Source organism: Equus caballus, chromosome 13, assembly GCF_041296265.1.
Source record: "Equus caballus isolate H_3958 breed thoroughbred chromosome 13, TB-T2T, whole genome shotgun sequence".
NCBI classification, from domain to species: domain Eukaryota; kingdom Metazoa; phylum Chordata; class Mammalia; order Perissodactyla; family Equidae; genus Equus; species Equus caballus.
Genome location: NC_091696.1, coordinates 12128228 through 12144656, shown reverse-complemented (window position 1 = coordinate 12144656; position 16429 = coordinate 12128228). Strand labels below are relative to the sequence as shown.

The following is a 16429-nucleotide window of genomic DNA, read 5'->3' as shown; positions in this document are numbered from 1 at the left end:
TCGGCCACGGGGCCGGCCCCCCCTAAGCATTTTTAAAGGAGGGAAATAACAGGTTTCCTTTCCCACTGGCCCTTGGCTGAGGCCAATGTCACCTCTGCTCCCTGCCCTTACTCCAAGGGCTGGTTGGAGAAGGCGGCCGATCCACGATGCTCGGCTGAGTTTTAGAAACCGTGGCGGGTGATGCAAAAAAGCCAGAAGACGGGGACTCACTCCTCCGGAACGGCTCCCCAGTGTGACAACGAGCTGCCTTTCCCACGTGGCCAGCCACACCAGACCTCAGCCATAGAACTCACAGGTCTCTGAGGGCTGTCCCAAAGCCTGAGGGCTGAGCCAGAGTCTCCAGGTTGGCAAGGACCCAGAGCCCATGCTCCTCCAGGGTCCCTGAGCAGCCCCAGGGGCCACCTCTCCCTCTTCAGGGAGTTGATTCTGCCATAGGAGGGCTCTGCTGTGGGGAAGACCTGGTCAGCCAAAATCTGCCATCTCCTGAAAACAAACCCCACCTTCCACAGCCACGCGGAGTATGGACACTACCTCTTCCCCTCAGCAGCCCTCAGTGAGTCAAGAGAGTGATCGGCCCCCTTGGGTCCTCTGTGGGCTGAACTACTCACCTGACGAGGCCGACACCCCCTCACCTCCTCTGCACATCGTCCCCAGGTTAGAGGCCTCAAACCTTTTTTCACTCCGACCACAGTAAAAAGGACATTTTACAAGGCCAGTCCTTGTGTACACGTGTGTACACAACAAAACCAGCTTCATGAACTAATGCTTACCTCCCACGTGGCACACACTTGGATGTTTCCTAATCTATTTCACTCTCAAATGCAGGCTGCAATCCACTAAACCGATTTTGTGACCCAGAGCTGAAAACACTGCTCTAGTTTGACCGAGCAAGTTATCTAGGTCCAGCTTTAACTGATTATTCAGCTCAGACACTAAGTGGGAGGATGCCTTCCTTTGCACGCAGCTATGAGCTGATGTGAGCTGTGAGCAGAGTCCTTGGCACCATTCTACACAGGGTTCTCCCCGGCTCGGCATTTCCTTCCACCGCGCCCCTCCTCAAGCCAGCAAGTACCCACGCACACCGGCAGTGACAGCAGGCTGACATGAAGCTTTTTCCTGCCCCAGCATCAGTATCACTTACGCAGAATACCTGAAATGCTTTTCTCCATTCCTCCCATCTTTCTGCTGTGTAGGCTGGAAGATCCGAGGGGTCAAGTGTCTCGCATTTGAGCAGCTACGATTTGTTAAGAAACTCAGAGTTTTAAAAACAGCTGTAGGTGACTAACGAGGCGCAGTCTGCATACACCTGGGCGCTAATTCCCTCTCCCTGGTCTTCCCCCCAAAGGGACCCAGAGCCCACCTCCAGCTCATCGATTTAGATTACCTTGTGTCCATTCTAGAATCTAGTAACTGCATCTTTTTCCTTACCCTTTATTTACTTTGTCACCATAGCATACATTTTGGTCACCAGGAGAAGTGGGTACAAGATCTGGTCCCACCACTTGCAGGGGACCAGGACTTCACTTTTCTGAACTCCAGTTTTCTTATCTGTAAAATGTAGCTAATTATTTCTGCTCTACCTTCCTTACAGGGTTGTGGTGATCATGAATAGGCATGAAAATGCTTTGCAAACTGTCAAGCACTGTGGAAATACATATTGTTACATGAACTATATGTTCTTTTGTAATAAATGACAGGGATGACTGCTCCCCAAATTACAGCACTGTGCACTCCCTGTGTTCAGTCAAGGCACAGACTCCATCATCAACCTCCAAAAGGCATCTGTACTTTGCCCCTGAGTGCGGGGTTAAACTAGCGCTCCCTTAGGCAGATATCTCATGTCATCAAAAATTCATTGGTCACAGCAGCTGGTAAATCCACTGTTCCCCTCACTGTCATTTGTACCTTCATTCAGAAGGATAACCAGACCTGGGAGAATTGGTCCCAAGGGCAGTCAACTGAAATACAGCCTACGCTCAGCTCTTCATGCCAATCAAGAAAATAAAGCGGGGTGTGTGTGTGTGTGTGTGCGCGCGCGTGTGTGCATGTGAGGGGGAGGGAGCTCAGAGGCATCTTAGACGAAACTTCGGAGACATTCACAACAGTCACCACGTACGGAGGACTGACTATGCCAGAATTATTTCCAACCTTCACTAGGATGCTCAAGGCTGGTACTATTGTTGTCATTTCACAGATGAGGCTAAGAGGTTAAGAAACTTGCTCAAAAGCATGCAGGGAGTCAGGTGAACTATAATTTGCTTTTTTCTCATTCAGCGATAAGCAAGAGAAACCTCCAAGGCTGATGTTGGGCTCTGCCAAGGATGTGGCTGAAACACTGGGTGTGAGGTCGACCCTGGAGCCAAGGGCCCCCAGAATGAGGACTTCAAACCAGAGAAGGGGCTTTCACGGTCAGAATAGAAAGTAACTCGGGCCTTCTGCAGGAATGGGAAGCAGGTGCCAATCCCTGGGGGGTGGAGGGTTCTCCTTGCGACACAGTCCAGAGTCTGTGCTCTTTACAAAGAGCAGAGGACAATTGTTTCTGAGCTAGGAGCTTGGCTGCTCAATGATTAATGAGAATCGAATATCACTTTTGTTTGGACCCCAAGCTAAAAGAGGAAAGAGGCGATACCTGTGCCTCTCCTCTGCCCAGAATTCTCCAGAGGTTTCTCGGTGCCTACAGACCAAGGTTGGGAAATGCTGGCTGGCACTCAAGACCTTTCTGGTCTGGCCCCAACCAATGATCTCAACATTTCCTCAAACCTCTGTCCCAGTCGGACGTCCTCAGCCTCCGCCACGAGCTCTGCCCATTCCTCTTCCTGTGACTCTCCCCACAGGCAATGCCCTCACTGCTCTCAAAATTGCCAACTCCACCCGGCCCTGAAGAGCCAGCCTCGGGCTCCTCCTCCTTCTGAACTCTGCAGCCCGGCCCTTCCACGGACCTCCATAGCCCATGGGGCTGTGGCCTTCTGATGGGGGCTTCCACTGACAGCTGTCAGCTTGGACCACTTCTCTCTGACCCTTCACCTAGATGCTAAGCGCTATGTTTCTTTGCATCTTTCACACAGCACTTGCTGTAGAAATGACAGGAATTCAATAAATGCTGATGAGTCAATGAGGAGATGGACGGAGGGAGGTGGTAGTGTCAGAAGTGACCCAGATCTCAAAAGACAGAAGTCCCTGAATCCTATGAGCTGGTCCTTTGGAAGGAACCTGAGCTCAGGGCCAGAAGGAAGCTCAGAGGTGATGTGGCTCAGGTTCCCTGTTGCCCCCACCATAATCCAGGCAGGTGACTCCGGTCTTGCTAAGACCCCTCTAGGAAAGGGCCCAGCTGCTGCTCAGTTTCCCACCTCCCCGCCCCAATGGCTGAATAGAAGATTTTTGTGAGGTAGTTCTAATAGTAATAGTTTCTTTTTTAAAAGAAAATGAACTTTCATGGCATATAAATAGGGAATGGTGGTCCAGCCTCTCAGCATACCAGGTCACATGAAGACGGGAGCCAGTGAGGCCCTCACCCCAGCCCCCAGCCCCAGGTCAGTCTGAGACTGGTTTCCAGCCATGGGAAGGAATCACTCTCACCTACCATCTGCTCCCCATCCCACTGGCCCCTACCCAAGATAGAATGGCAAAGGCCGGCAGGGCCAGGAGCTCACCTGCCTTCTCCACGAAGATGGTTACTTCAAAAAGGCACTCTCTGGAGAAAACCAGCCTGATTCTGTACAAGATGAACATGAAATTCCAGTACCTTCTCTTCCCTAAGGGAGAGGCAGACCCAGACCGGCCTCTCCCCAGACACACAGACACACCCCAACCCAGCTCCTTTGGTCTGAAGCCCTGGGGCCCCCACGAAGCACAGAACATCGGGGCATCTCTGGGGCATCTCTCCAGCCTGACACACAGGCCCTTAAAGGCTATGAGGCTGGTGTGGAGGGGCACCCTGGTCTAAAGCTGAGGTCAAGGTGGTAGTGATCCCAAGGGAACCGTTAAGTCTTTCTTCACAGTGGGAGCCAACTGGGACCCCAGGGAAAACCCGCAGTTCCCAGGCCTCCAAGCGCTCCCAGAGACCCCCTCCCTTCAGAGTCCCCCAAACCACATCTTGCTATCCTCAAGCATCCAGCTTGAGGGCTGTTCCTTATCAATCAGTGCACTGCAGCTCCTACTGCAGCTCCTACTGTGTTCCTCCGGGTGGAGGGATGCCCCGGGGGAGGGAGCAGCCCCCTTCAGGGACTCAGATGCTGAGGAGGCAAAGGTGCTGGCTGCTCCCCAGACCAAGGCAGCCGGGTCTTACAAGTGGTAAATCTACGCCCAAAATTCCATTCCTGCCCCTTCACCTGCCAGGATGGTTAAAGCCCTGGCTCCCCTGCCGCCCTTCCAGGCCGCCCACCTGTGCCCCCCTGCCCACGGGCTCGGTCCAAAAATCTTCTCATAAATCTCAAATAGGTGTCCGAGCGGGGGCTCCTCAGGGGTAGGACGAGCCCTCCTCCCGCTGCCCTGCCCTCCCACCACCAGGCTGGCTTCCTAAACTGGGAGGTGAGCTGTACAGCCCTCTCCTTGGAGTCTAGCGAGCTCTCCCAGGCAGCCCTGGCGGCAGCGCGGCGGGAAACCGGGAGCCCCATCCCTGTCCGCCAGCCGCCTCCGGAATCCTGGCCCGGCTCCCTCCTCCAGCACGCCTGCAGTTGGGGCCAACAGGCAGGATCAACAATCCAGAAACTTTCAATGGATCAAGCGGACTGGCGTGGGGGGGTGAGGGGGCGGGGGCGACTCCAGGGCTGAGCCCCAGCTCTTCACTTACCATCTTGCTCACATCCATGACCGAGGCTGCAGGGCACCCCCCACCCCTTGAGATCCCGCTTCCCCCAAATGCTGCTCCCGGCTAATTCAGCCCCGATGGTGCCATGCTGCGGGGAAGGCGGCCGGCAGGGCCCCCGCGGACCGGGGAAGGCGGCGGCGGCGGCGGCAGGACCGAGGCTGGACCGGAGAAAGGAAGGGGAGGGGGAGGGGACGGGAGGGGGAGGGGGCCGAGCGCGGAGCCGCAGCGCGCACCGGGGGCGGGGGAGGCGCGGCCCCGCGGGCGCACCGGCGCGGCCGAGCCCCCGGGGGGCTGGGGAATCCCGAAATCCGCTGGGGGCGCCGCGGTGGGGGGGTGGCGCGGGGGCCCCGCGGTCGGGGGCGGGGACCGATGGACGGATTCCCGGGGCCGGAGCCTGGGGCCCGGGCGGGCGCGCGGCGAGGGTGTGATTTGAATAACAAAAGGTCGCTTCTCCCCGAGCCCCGGCGGCCGGGATCGCCGAGCCGGCAGCGAGGCGGCGGGGCCCGCCAGGAAGTGTGAGTGTGTGTGTGTGAGTGTGCGCGCGCGTGTGCGCGTTTGGGTGGTGGGATCGGTGGGACTCAGGAAGTGAGCGGGGGAGGCGGCTGAAAAGGAGGGAGAGCTGGGGGGCGCCGCGAGCCGACATTCCAGTGGGGGCAGGGGGTCCGCTCGGCCCCTCCCCACTTGGCTTCGCTGGACAAAGGCGGAATTCAGAGCCAGTTGTTGGCCTCCCGCGGCTAATCCGGAGGGGACGCCCAGATGAGGCTGGGGTCTCCAAACAGATGGGCGAATAGAAGGAAGTAGAACAGGTATCCCCAGGAGGCCCTGAGGCCCCCCGCAAGTGAGCCAGAGCCCAGCCCTTCCTTGCGAGAGGGAAAGTGGCTTCTAAATGATGTCTGCCCTGAGCGCCGAGCTCCTTTCTCTCCAGCCGGAATCCCTGAATCTCCATTCCTTCCTCAATGCCTCCACCGCCCTTAGAGAAATGGGAGGCAGTCGCTCCGCTCCGCAGGAGATGCAGCTGATGGCGCAAAGGGGCTCCCGCCAAATGCTCTTTTGGGACACAGTCTCCAGAAAAAGCCTGGGTGCCCAAGCCTATGGCTTCCACACAGGCTGCCTCAAATCCTCAGATGCGCAGGAAGGTTTTGGTCACAGCTGAGTCAGCAGGGACCTGAGTCCACTTATACCAACCCTGCTTTACACAGAGGGCAGTGAGTCCAGGTCACACACCTGGCACGGACTGGGGGCAGGAGAAACCTCAGTAAGGACAGTGCAGCCCAAGCTGGAAAGAGCTTCCCGTGCTGCCACAGAGCATCCAGCTTCTAAAATCCTTTCCAGCGAACACGTGATGGGACCCAGCCACAGCCCTGGTGCTCTGGACCCACACCACAGGCCGAGAATGCAGCACTGGCAAGCCCCCCATCCTGGCCCCCTGGCCTGCTGGGCAGACCTAGCCAGCCCCTTCCCCTTCTCTCTGAGTGCTCAATCTATGAAATAGAGACTCTTTCTCTGCCTCCCTCCTAGGGGGATGTGAGAACACCATGCTATAAAAGATGTAAAAGCTGAGTACAGGAATGTAAGGGGCTTTTGTGGTGTTGGCTATTTCCATTTCCCGGCTCTGGAGCCCAGGAAAGGGTCCCTCAGCTTCAGGTCTCTCTGTCTAACCCTGACTGACGCCCCTCCCAGGGCTGCCCCTGGCAAGCCCAGCTTCTCCTGTGCTGTGCCCCAGCCAGGAAAGTCAGGAGGGCTGCCCTGGGCTGTCCTGGTGTGCTGGGCTCCCACTGTCCCTTCTACCAACTCATGTCCTTAAGAGTGAACCCAAGGGCAGTGGGAGGCAGAAGGGAAGCATGCCCCCTTGTCCTCATCCTCCAACACTGACACCCAACGGAGAGCAAAGCCGGGGGAACTAGCCTGAGTCACTCAATGCAGAAATAAGTTTGGGATTATCTGCTGCTTGATGAAATGTACCACCATGTTTTTTTCTAAAAAAAAAGATGGATAGATTCTATATGTTTAAAAAATATTATGAACACTTAGGTCTGGGGTTCATCAACAGATCAACGTCTCCTACTAGGTCTTGGCACCTCAGCTGGCAAAGCCCGTTTTCTCATTGCTAAAAGGGAGATAGTGACACCCACTTTGCACACAGGTGGTAAAGGTCGAATGAAAGAACTTTCCCAAAGCCCACTTTTAGTAGGCTGAACAATGGCCCCCAAAGATATCAGGTCCTAATCCTTGGAACCTATAAATACTGCCTTATATGGCAAAGACCGTGCACACATGATTAAGGATTCTGAGACAGGAAGATGATCCTGCATGATCCAGGGGGACCTAGGAGCAATCACATGACTCCTTATAGAGGGAGCTCAGACTCAGAAGAGGCACGACCGACCGTGCACCACAAGGGCAGACTGGAGGGATGGAGCCATAAGCTGAGAAATGCTGGCAGCCACGAGCAGCTGGAACAGGCAAGGAACAGGGAAGGAGCAAACAGCTTCTTAAGAGATTGGGCTTCTCTGCCTTGGTTAACCATGACCTGCTGGGCCCGCCCAGCACACAAACACCTTTGGGAGCCTGCCTTTCCTACCATTCATCTTGGGGAGATAGGTTCAGATTTCGAGAAGAGGTGATGAGGAAGGGCCTGCCTGGGGAGTCCCCATTCCAGAGTGGTTGTGCCATGAAACATCCCATGGTCTCAGGTCATTAAGGAAAGACATTTCTAGCTATAACCACCACTGAGGCAAGCAATTTGAAACATACAAGATCACCATGAAACACACATGATCTGGGGCTGTGGGCCCCAGAAGGGGGAGCCTCTTTTGAATAAATTGGACAGAAAGAGAAACTGAGTCCAGAAATAAGAATGCCGTGGCCCTCAGGCTGCTACTGCGTCCTTTCTGCACCAGCTCCAGGCCACTATATGTGAGAGCCCACTGGACATCTCCAACTCGGAGCGGGGGTGGTCTCAGTCTTATGGGCACCTCATACTCAAGGAGTCTAATGACAAAATTTTCTTTTCCCTCTGTTTTCACATTCTGTTCCCTCTCCTTTGTTTTCTATCTCAACTAGTGGCTCCACCTCCACTTAGTTGCTGGAGCTAGAAACTTCAAAGTCAACCTTACTTCTTCCATTGACAACCCCCCACTCCTACTTCATCTAATCAGGCCCCAAAACCATGCAATTCTTTCTAGCAAATAGCTTCCAATCTGTGTCTTTCCTCCCAATACAGACTGCTCCTGCGCTGGCTAAGACTTTCAACAACGGCCTCCTGATGGCCTCCCTGCCTCCAATCTCTTCTTAATTCATCTTCCACACATCTAATTGCGACTCCCGACTGACCCATGGTGCATTACCACTCCAGGTCCTTATGAATCTGGCCTCATCTCCCTCCATTCTAGTCTGCCTTCTCCCATCCTCCCTGCTCCACCCCATCAGCGAAGTCCTGGCCCATCAAATTGCTCACGAGAGCTCAGGATGCTCCTGGAATGCCCTTCCCGCTTTCTCAGCTTGGAAGATTCTTTCTCACCCTTCAGGATCCATCTCAGATGTCACCTTCTCTGTGAAGCCATCCCTGACCCATCCAGACATAGCGGGTCACTCAGGAGACCCTTGCTATAATAGACAGCCCCTGGGTTTGGCCTGCATCACTCTGGGATGGATGGTCCATGCCCTGGGCTCTCCCTGCTCACCTGTGAGCTCCCTCAGGTAGAGGCTGGGCTTCACTAGCCCTGCATCCTGAGTGCCCCGCCCCTTGCTAACCTGCCCCAGGGCTCTTTTCAGCGGGATTCCACACCCACATCTCTGCTCCACCTTTAACATCAACTAAAAAGTACAGAATGGACGCTCGAGGCCTGTACAGGAGGTGCAGAGGACCTGTCCTGGTAGAGGGTGACACCTACTGGAGAACCGTGATTCTGCAGCCGAGCCCTACAAATAGCACACTTAACTCAAGCGGGACCTTACAGAGTACCTTACAGGCTGAGATTCCATTCATTCCCAGTAACAAGGTTTGAACTACACAGTACTCCCTACAAAGGCCTTATGTGCTGTATGTTACTATGTTACCACTAACACTTAGCATATGCAGAGGGCTGCAAAGTTTACAAAATGTCTTTTTGTCCATTATCTCATTGGATCCTTAAAAATCTGGGTAAGGCAGACAGAATGGGTATTATTATTCCACCATCTATTTTTCAGGTGAGGTGTTGTAGAAGAAAGAGTGTAGACTGAAGCCTGGGGAAGGCAATGAGATGGGAGGGAGGTCCTAAGGTGCTTTAACTTAGCTTATAGTATTCGCATATTTGCAACGGAGAACAGGATGAAATATTATTACTTGCATAATAACGATGGATATTAAAGAAGAAAGAAAGTGTAGGCCCTAGAGTCAGACAGATCTCAAGTTGAATTCTGGCTGCGTTACATTCTCGTTCCTTTGCCTCTCTGAATTTCAATTTACTCACCTGAAAAGTTGGGCTAATAAGTATTATGCCTCCCAGGGTTGATGTGGGAATTAAGCAAACCAATGCATAGAAGGCACATGGCACAGTGGGAGGCTGGCCCCAGGCTCAGCTCGACACACTTGGTCTCCATTTACTTGGTGGCTAGTTCCTGAAAAGTCCTGGATAATTTTTTTTAAAGCTTAAATCATACAAAAGAAGGATAAAAAGCCAAAGATGACAGTAGTCACTCTGATTAAAATGACAGTAAACATGAATAGGTTTATAGGGAGAAAAAATAAGTAACTAAAGCCACTGACCTAACCGGCTGAGCTGCAGGGACATCAGCCGACAACCACTAGCTGAGTGGCTCCTAATCTTCCCATGGGCATCTCTGCAAGCAGAGCCTTGGCCGGGCTACTGAGATCCCAGCGCAGCCTGTGGTCCTATTGGCTCCATCACAGAGTATTCCCACTGGGCTTTCCTTGGGCAGAATGTGGCCTTTTCAAGGAGTCACTTTGACTCCAGTGGGAAGAGCCTTCTGCCACCTCCCTTTCAGGGGCATGATTACATATAAAAGCTGGAAAAAAAACAACAACAACAACACAAAAAACTCAAGAAACACAAGAGTTCCTAGATGTAGAGTGTATCTCAGAATGCCTGAAGGGTACCACATCACATCTAAGTGGGAAAGTGGGTGCTGCTGGGGGAGAGGGGGCACTTGTGTCCTGCTATGAATAATAACTGATACTAATAACAGATAGGTAATAGCTGATTATTGAGTTCTTAACATGTGCCAGACACTATGACAAGCACTTGACAAGTATTGTTTCTTTTGGTCCCCGCAAAAACCCTGTATACTAAGTCTTACTATTATTATCCTTATTTTACAGAGAAGGAACTGAAGCCCAGGGAGGTTAAGTGACTTTCCCAGGGTCCCACAGCTAATAGGCAGGGGAGCCAGGGTTGAAGGCAGGCAGTGTATTGCAGGGGCCCGACTCGGAGCCCCCACTTTGGGATCATGCTAAGCTGTGCTGTGCAGCGCCCCACGCATCTGGCACTGTCCTGCCCGTGCGGTACCTGTTCTCACCCGCGTCGGCAGGCAGTTTAAACTATGTTAGCATTAGAGTGTATTTTTATTTATGGGGTTGCTCTTCATTCTAAAACCTTGTGAATTAATTGTGAGTATGCTGAATTCCACTGCCTTCTCTTCCTTCCCCTGAGTGATGTGCATAGATTCCCAGATCCAGGTACTGGGCACCTGTAATTCCAATGCAGGGCCTGCTAGCTGCCACTTGGACCTCAATCCCATCCCCTCTCCCTGGGCTGAGTGTGCTGCTGTACTATAGGCTTATCTGCTGTGGGTATTTGAGGATGGGCCCTAAGAAATGACTCCTTAGAGGATGTGGAGAGAAGGGAACCCTCGTACACTGCTGGTGGGAGTGCAAACTGGTGCAGCCACTATGGAAAGCAGGATGGAGATTCCTCAAAAAATTAAGAATAGATCTACCATATGATCCAGCTATCCCACTGCTGGGTATTTATCCAAAGAACTTGAAAACGCAAAGGCATAAAGATACCTGCACCCCTATGTTCATTGCAGCATTATACACAATAGCCAAGACTTGGAAGCAACCTACGTGCCCATCAAGGGACAAATGGATAAAGAAGATGTGGTATATACACACAATGGAATGCTACTCAGCCATAAGAAATGATGAAATCTGGCCATTTGTGACAACATGGATGGACCTTGAGGGTATTATGCTGAGTGAAATAAGTCAGAGGAAGAAAGTCAAATAGTATGATCTCACTCATAAGTGGAAGATAAAAACACCAACAAACAATCACATAGAGACAGAGATTGGATTGGTGGTTACCAGAGGGGAAGGGGGAGGGAGGAGGGTGAAAGGGGTGATTAGGCACATGTGTGGTGATGGACTGTAATTAGTCTTTGGGTGGCGAACATGCTATAATCTACAAGAAATCGAAATATAATGATGTACATCTGAAATTTACGTAATGTTATAAACCAATGTTACTGCAATAAAGAATAATAAAAAAAGAAATGATTCCTTAAGTAATTTAAACATTTCTCTGAACACAGTTTTCATCATTAACACACTACACAGGCCTATATTTTAGAGAAACCTGGCATTGTTCCAGGTATCCCAAATTCTAAAGCTGAAGTTAAAATAAATATTGACCATAAACACCAGACAGAAAGAAAATGATTGCAGCTTAGGCAGGAAGCTGTACAATGAATGAGATTCTAGGACATGACCGAGAAAATCCCACAGCCACAGGGGAACGAGGTGAAGTAAGATAAGCAGAGAACGCAGATGGGAGACCCCAGAGTTAAGAAAGTGCTAGAAAGGAGAGTGAACTGCTAGGTAGGGACTAAAATTGCCACTGTGGGTTACAGACAGCTTCAGCTTCCATCTCAACATTTTCCTAGGCAAAACTGTTCAGACGGAACCACTGGGAAGTCTTTCTCTTGACCTCTTGGAGCATACCTCTAATTTTATGCAGAATCCTAGTTATTTGCTTTTAAAATGCGAAATTCATTTTATGGGAACCTCTCACCAGTATCCAGGTACTGGTGACATGGAAACAGTAAAATGTGAAGCTGAGTGACTCTCCTGGGGAAACCCCAGGCTGGTAGGGGCAGTTGGTGGAACAGAGGTTCCCCACCTGGACATGCCTACCGAGTTCTGATCTCAGCCTTCTGAGTTTCCACAGCTGCCCCCAGAAGCCTCATCCTTGGTGGTCCTGAAGGGCCAGGTGAGTCACCTGATCAGAGTCCTGGGCTCACGCCACAGCCAGGTGCCTGCGGGAACCCCTGGCTTCCCTGTTGATGGGCCACCAGCTCTCCTCTCACCTAGACCAGCCACACGTGTATTGATATTCACAAGACAGCCCAAACAGCAGCATCTCCAAATCTCTACTGTCAGCACTGGGCAGGCACAGTGCCACCAAATCCTCGCAAGGGCTCTGGCCTGGCCTCCAAGCAGTCATTCAATGAAGACTTAGCTACTGAAGTGTGGACACAGTGATGTGTTGTTGAGCCTGCATTAACCCTAATAAACCTCTGTGCCGTGCTTTGCCCATCACAAGGTGCACAGGAGCAAGGAACTCACCTGTAATGTGCCAGGCACCAGACCCGATGCTCTGCCTATGCTGTCCTGTCTAATCTTCCCAAGCTCACGCTGCTCTCTCTACAGATGTGGATGCTGAGCCACAGAGAGACTAGTGACTTCCCAAGGTCCCATAGAGAGTGGTTACTACAGGTCGTCTGCCTGCAGGTTCCCTGCTTTCCCTCTGTATCCACGGTCCACCTTCCCAGGGGGAAACTCGGGCACAGCAGGGGCTTGGATCACTGTCACCTGACAGTCAGTCAGCCTGCTAGAAGTGTGGCCACAGAAGCCTCTCCATCAGCTGGGATGTGTCAGCCCCAGGACACTCTCTAGGCACCAGCTGGGGATGTCAAAGCTGCCCCTGGGGAGCCTCGGGAGCAGCAACATAAATGAGTAATGAGATGAGGCCTGAAGTGCCACTTGGAGCCAGGAAAGGTCAAGTGTTCTGCAATCATCAGGCCCCCTCCAGGACCAAGGGCTTTCCAGGGGATACCCAGGAGCCCAGGAGTGCAGCCGACTAGAGAAAGTACCTGGAAATATACCCCCCTGGTCAGGGAAAGGGCTGGGGGTCTCCTAAGAGGAAGGGCCAGCAGTCTGGGGTGCACCCCTCATTCTGGAACACTTATGTGCATGAACCCGTGGGCCTTAGCCCCGGTTTTATCATCCATACACCTTGAAATCTAGAATTCTGTTCTAGTCCTGCCTACCAGTGGAAATGCCTCTAGGATTTCGGCTGCTGCAGCTGCTAAGCCATCCCAGAAACGTGCTTCTTTCAGAGGCATGGATACACAGAGAGGGTGGATGAGTGGGCAGATGACAGTTCCAAATGGAGAAAACCAGAAGTGCTCCCAGAGTTCTCAGGCAATTCAGGAGGACGAGACGGGCCGGGCAGTGCAGGGCTGCTCCCAGGCCCCTGCTGGTCCTGGTGGGCAGCTGGCTTGTCTGCACAGACAGGGATGGCCCCAGGCCCCCATTTAGAGAAGCGCCATGGGCACCTGCCCATGCCACTTTACTCCTGTGGGGTCCCAAGAGAGCAGCATGTGGACAGAGCTGTGAAGGGAGATGTGTGGTGGGAAAGACTAGGGCGTGTGCAGGAAGACCGGGCAGCAGGGGTGACCACAATGGGCAGTGTGGCCAAGTGTGACCAAGTGGAACAGGCCCAGCGCGGCTGTGCGGAAGCAGAGACATCTCACTGAGCAGACGCATGGGAGGGAGGGGGAGTTCCTGCTAGAAACTTGGGCTCTGCCATGGAGGCAAGAGAAAGCCAGGCAGGCTGCTGTGTGGGAAGACCCACACAGGGACATGAGAGAAAGCAGGACTACACTCCTCTTAACATCTGGAGCTCAGGCTGAGGCTGGCGGAGCACTGGTGAGGGTGGAGGGGAGTCACGTGGTAGAGGGCAGGCCAGGTGATGCTCCTATGGTCCCCCTAGCCCATGGATTCTCATGCTCAGCTGTGTCTGAGGCCAGCCGCTGGGAGTGGTGCCTGGGAGGTTCTGGAGGGGAGCCAGACTGGAAGCCGCGGCGGTCAGGGCGAGGCAGGAAGGCAGGAGCCTGAATCGGGGCCAGGGCTTCAAGAAGTGAGCAAGGGGAGAGACAAGCCAGCCACAGGGATGAAGGAGGGGCAGAGGAAGACCTTGGTTCCAAGGACGAGAACCCGGCTCAGGCCAGGCCCAGGTGAGGGCTGCAGAGCTCTCAGAGGATGGACCATTTTGCTGGCGATGGGCTAAGGGGAAGTTTTGTTTTTAACCCTTTTGGACCTTAAGTGCAACTTTCAAACTGATCCTTTCCCTTCAATATCTTTAGGGACACTTTTTAATGAAGTCCTAGAAAAGCGCTTTTCGAACGCTTCTTGCCCTTAGAATGTGGCCTAAGCCATCAGCATCACCATCAACAGCACAGCATCCCTCCACATTATTTACCAAGCCCCCGTGATGTAGGACGTGGTGCCAGGAAATCAGAAGTTAGGAAGCAAGGCAGAGGGTGGAGGGAAACGGTGGCTGTCGTTGCCAGCGGTGGCTCTCTGCCCCAGCTGCACACTGTAGTCACCTGGGAAACCTGGGCCCGGCCCCAGGAATGCTGATGTAAGTGGCATGGGGACAGCCTGGGCATCAGCATTTTAAAGCTCCCCTGGGAGATGCTGGTGTGCAGCCAAGACTGGGAACAACTGGATGACTGCAGCTGGGGCTCAGGAACCCCTGCCCCACGCCTCGCTGCAGCCCAGGGGTGCAGGAGATGAAGAAACGAAGCACCTCCCTTACCACTTCTCCTACACTGGGAATTTCTGAGCCTCCACTTGGAATTTTCCATCCCTTAACCAAAGGCTCAGTGTAAGGGGGGACCTCGGAACCCTCTCCCCCGGTAGACTTCTTTTCTCTCTTTACACTGCCATTCCACACCCCCCCAGACCATATTAAACATGGGTGTCCGTGGGTCCTCTTCACACATTTGACATCACGGGGGAAAGACAGACCCCCTGGCTGAGTGACACAGAAATGCCTAGTGTGCCCCTAGAACCCATATCGACTCTGCAAGAGAGACCCACTGAGCAAGAAAGATGGCCTGGTCTCAGGACACCGCTCTCAGCCGGTGGGTCTAGGCAGCAAAGATCCGCTGGGTTTCTAAAGCCTCTCCAGGCAGGCTGTGGGTGGCCAGTGGGGGTGAGGGGGCCTGTTAGAGGCACCGAGACAGACGGGAGCCACTCAGCCAAGCCCCTTAGTCAGCAGATGGCCTGGAAACCTCGACTCAGGAGGCCCAGGCTGCCAGAGCTCTCTGCCCCTGCCCTTCCGGCTCCTCCCTGGAGGCAGGAATTTGGGGGCATCCTCAAACGGCCCAGCCCAGAAGCTGCCAGCCTCTCACTCGGAGGAATTTTTCCACTGCTTCTCCCCAGGAGGTCAACTACTGGAATGTGTCTCTGCCCAGTTATCAAATAAGCAAAGACCTGTCCCAGGGGCGTGGACCAGGGCAGGGGCTATCAACTCAGGGATGTCTGTAGTGACCAAGCGCCGGCATTTCCGCACTGGAGAGGCGGCAGCCAGACTAATTCCATGTTATTACAGCCTTACAGGAAGCCAGCCTGGCCCAGCTGTCAACCAGCAGCAATTTATGGGCCTTGGGGGCAGAGGGAGGAAGAAGAGGGAAAAGAAAGGAAAACACAGTCCTCCTCCCCCCCAAAAAATTGATCCTGAGTTATTTTTAGGTGCTTATTCATCCCACACATTTCTTTTTAAACGCCGCGACATGGGCTCTGTACAAAAGCCAGTTAGCAGGAGGAGCTGCTCACACAGGCACGATGGGGCGGGGGCACCTCTGAGCACTGGGCCTGCGTGAGAAGGAGGAGTGAGAGGGTCTTCAAGGACCCTCCTCACAGTAAAAGCAGCCCAGGATTCTGAAGGCAGAGTAGGGGGGCCGAATGAAGAGAGGCTTTGAAATCAGAGTCCCCAGTTCATGTCCTCCCTCCAGCCTTCTCTTGCTGTACAGCCTTGGGCAGGTCACTGGGAAAGTCAGATGAGACCCTGGGCTGGAACCCTGGCCATGTGTGGCTTTGGGCAAGTCACTCAACCTCTCTGTGCCTCAATTTTCCCATCTGCAAAACAAGTCCAGTTAATGTACGTAAAACCCTTTGGAAAATTGCCTGGCCTGCCTAGTGTTATGTAAGAATTGGCTATAGTTTCTATTATAGCACCATACATATGTTAATTATACTGTCATTTAAAGTAGTGTATGGAGTAGGATAGAATATGAAGCCACAGAAGGCCTGGGGTGGAAAAGAGGTAAAATTACAGAAAGGTGTATCCACAACCCAACGCCTGCCAAGGATGGGCGTGGAAGAGGCTCTGCCTCCCTTGGGTGTGAAGGCTGAGACGTAGCCCCTCCTCCTGTAAGCAGGGGAACACCCACTCTTGGGTATTCTGCAAATGGAGGCTCACAGCTCCGCTCACAGGAGGTGCTCAGTGACGCCAGTTGACACTGAAATCACCTATCCTAGTGTGATGGCTACTTTGATGGGTCAACTTGACTGGGTCACAGGGTGCTCAGATATTTGGCTAAACATTA

At 53.1% G+C, this 16429-nt stretch overlaps 1 protein-coding gene across 6 annotated transcripts in view; it reads right to left on the bottom strand.

The window, feature by feature from the left end:
- Nucleotides 1-16429, bottom strand: part of HIP1 (huntingtin interacting protein 1) — a 148857-nt gene that overhangs the window by 82625 nt on the left and 49803 nt on the right. Inside the window, exons 1-2 of one of the 6 annotated variants that reach the window (XM_070231709.1) lie at nucleotides 4790-4967; nucleotides 3651-3712 (exon numbers count right to left, since the gene is read on the bottom strand). The exons of 2 other annotated variants lie outside the window; for them this stretch is intronic. Coding sequence is in view for 1 of the 4 variants with exons in the window: in XM_005598679.4 (XP_005598736.1) it covers nucleotides 4790-4807 (18 nt within the window). In the remaining 3 variants the exon portion in view is untranslated. Of the gene's footprint in view, nucleotides 1-3650; nucleotides 3713-4789; nucleotides 5313-16429 lie in introns of those variants that run through there. 3 more of the 6 variants (XM_070231711.1, XM_005598679.4, XM_070231710.1) reach the window with 3 other exon arrangements.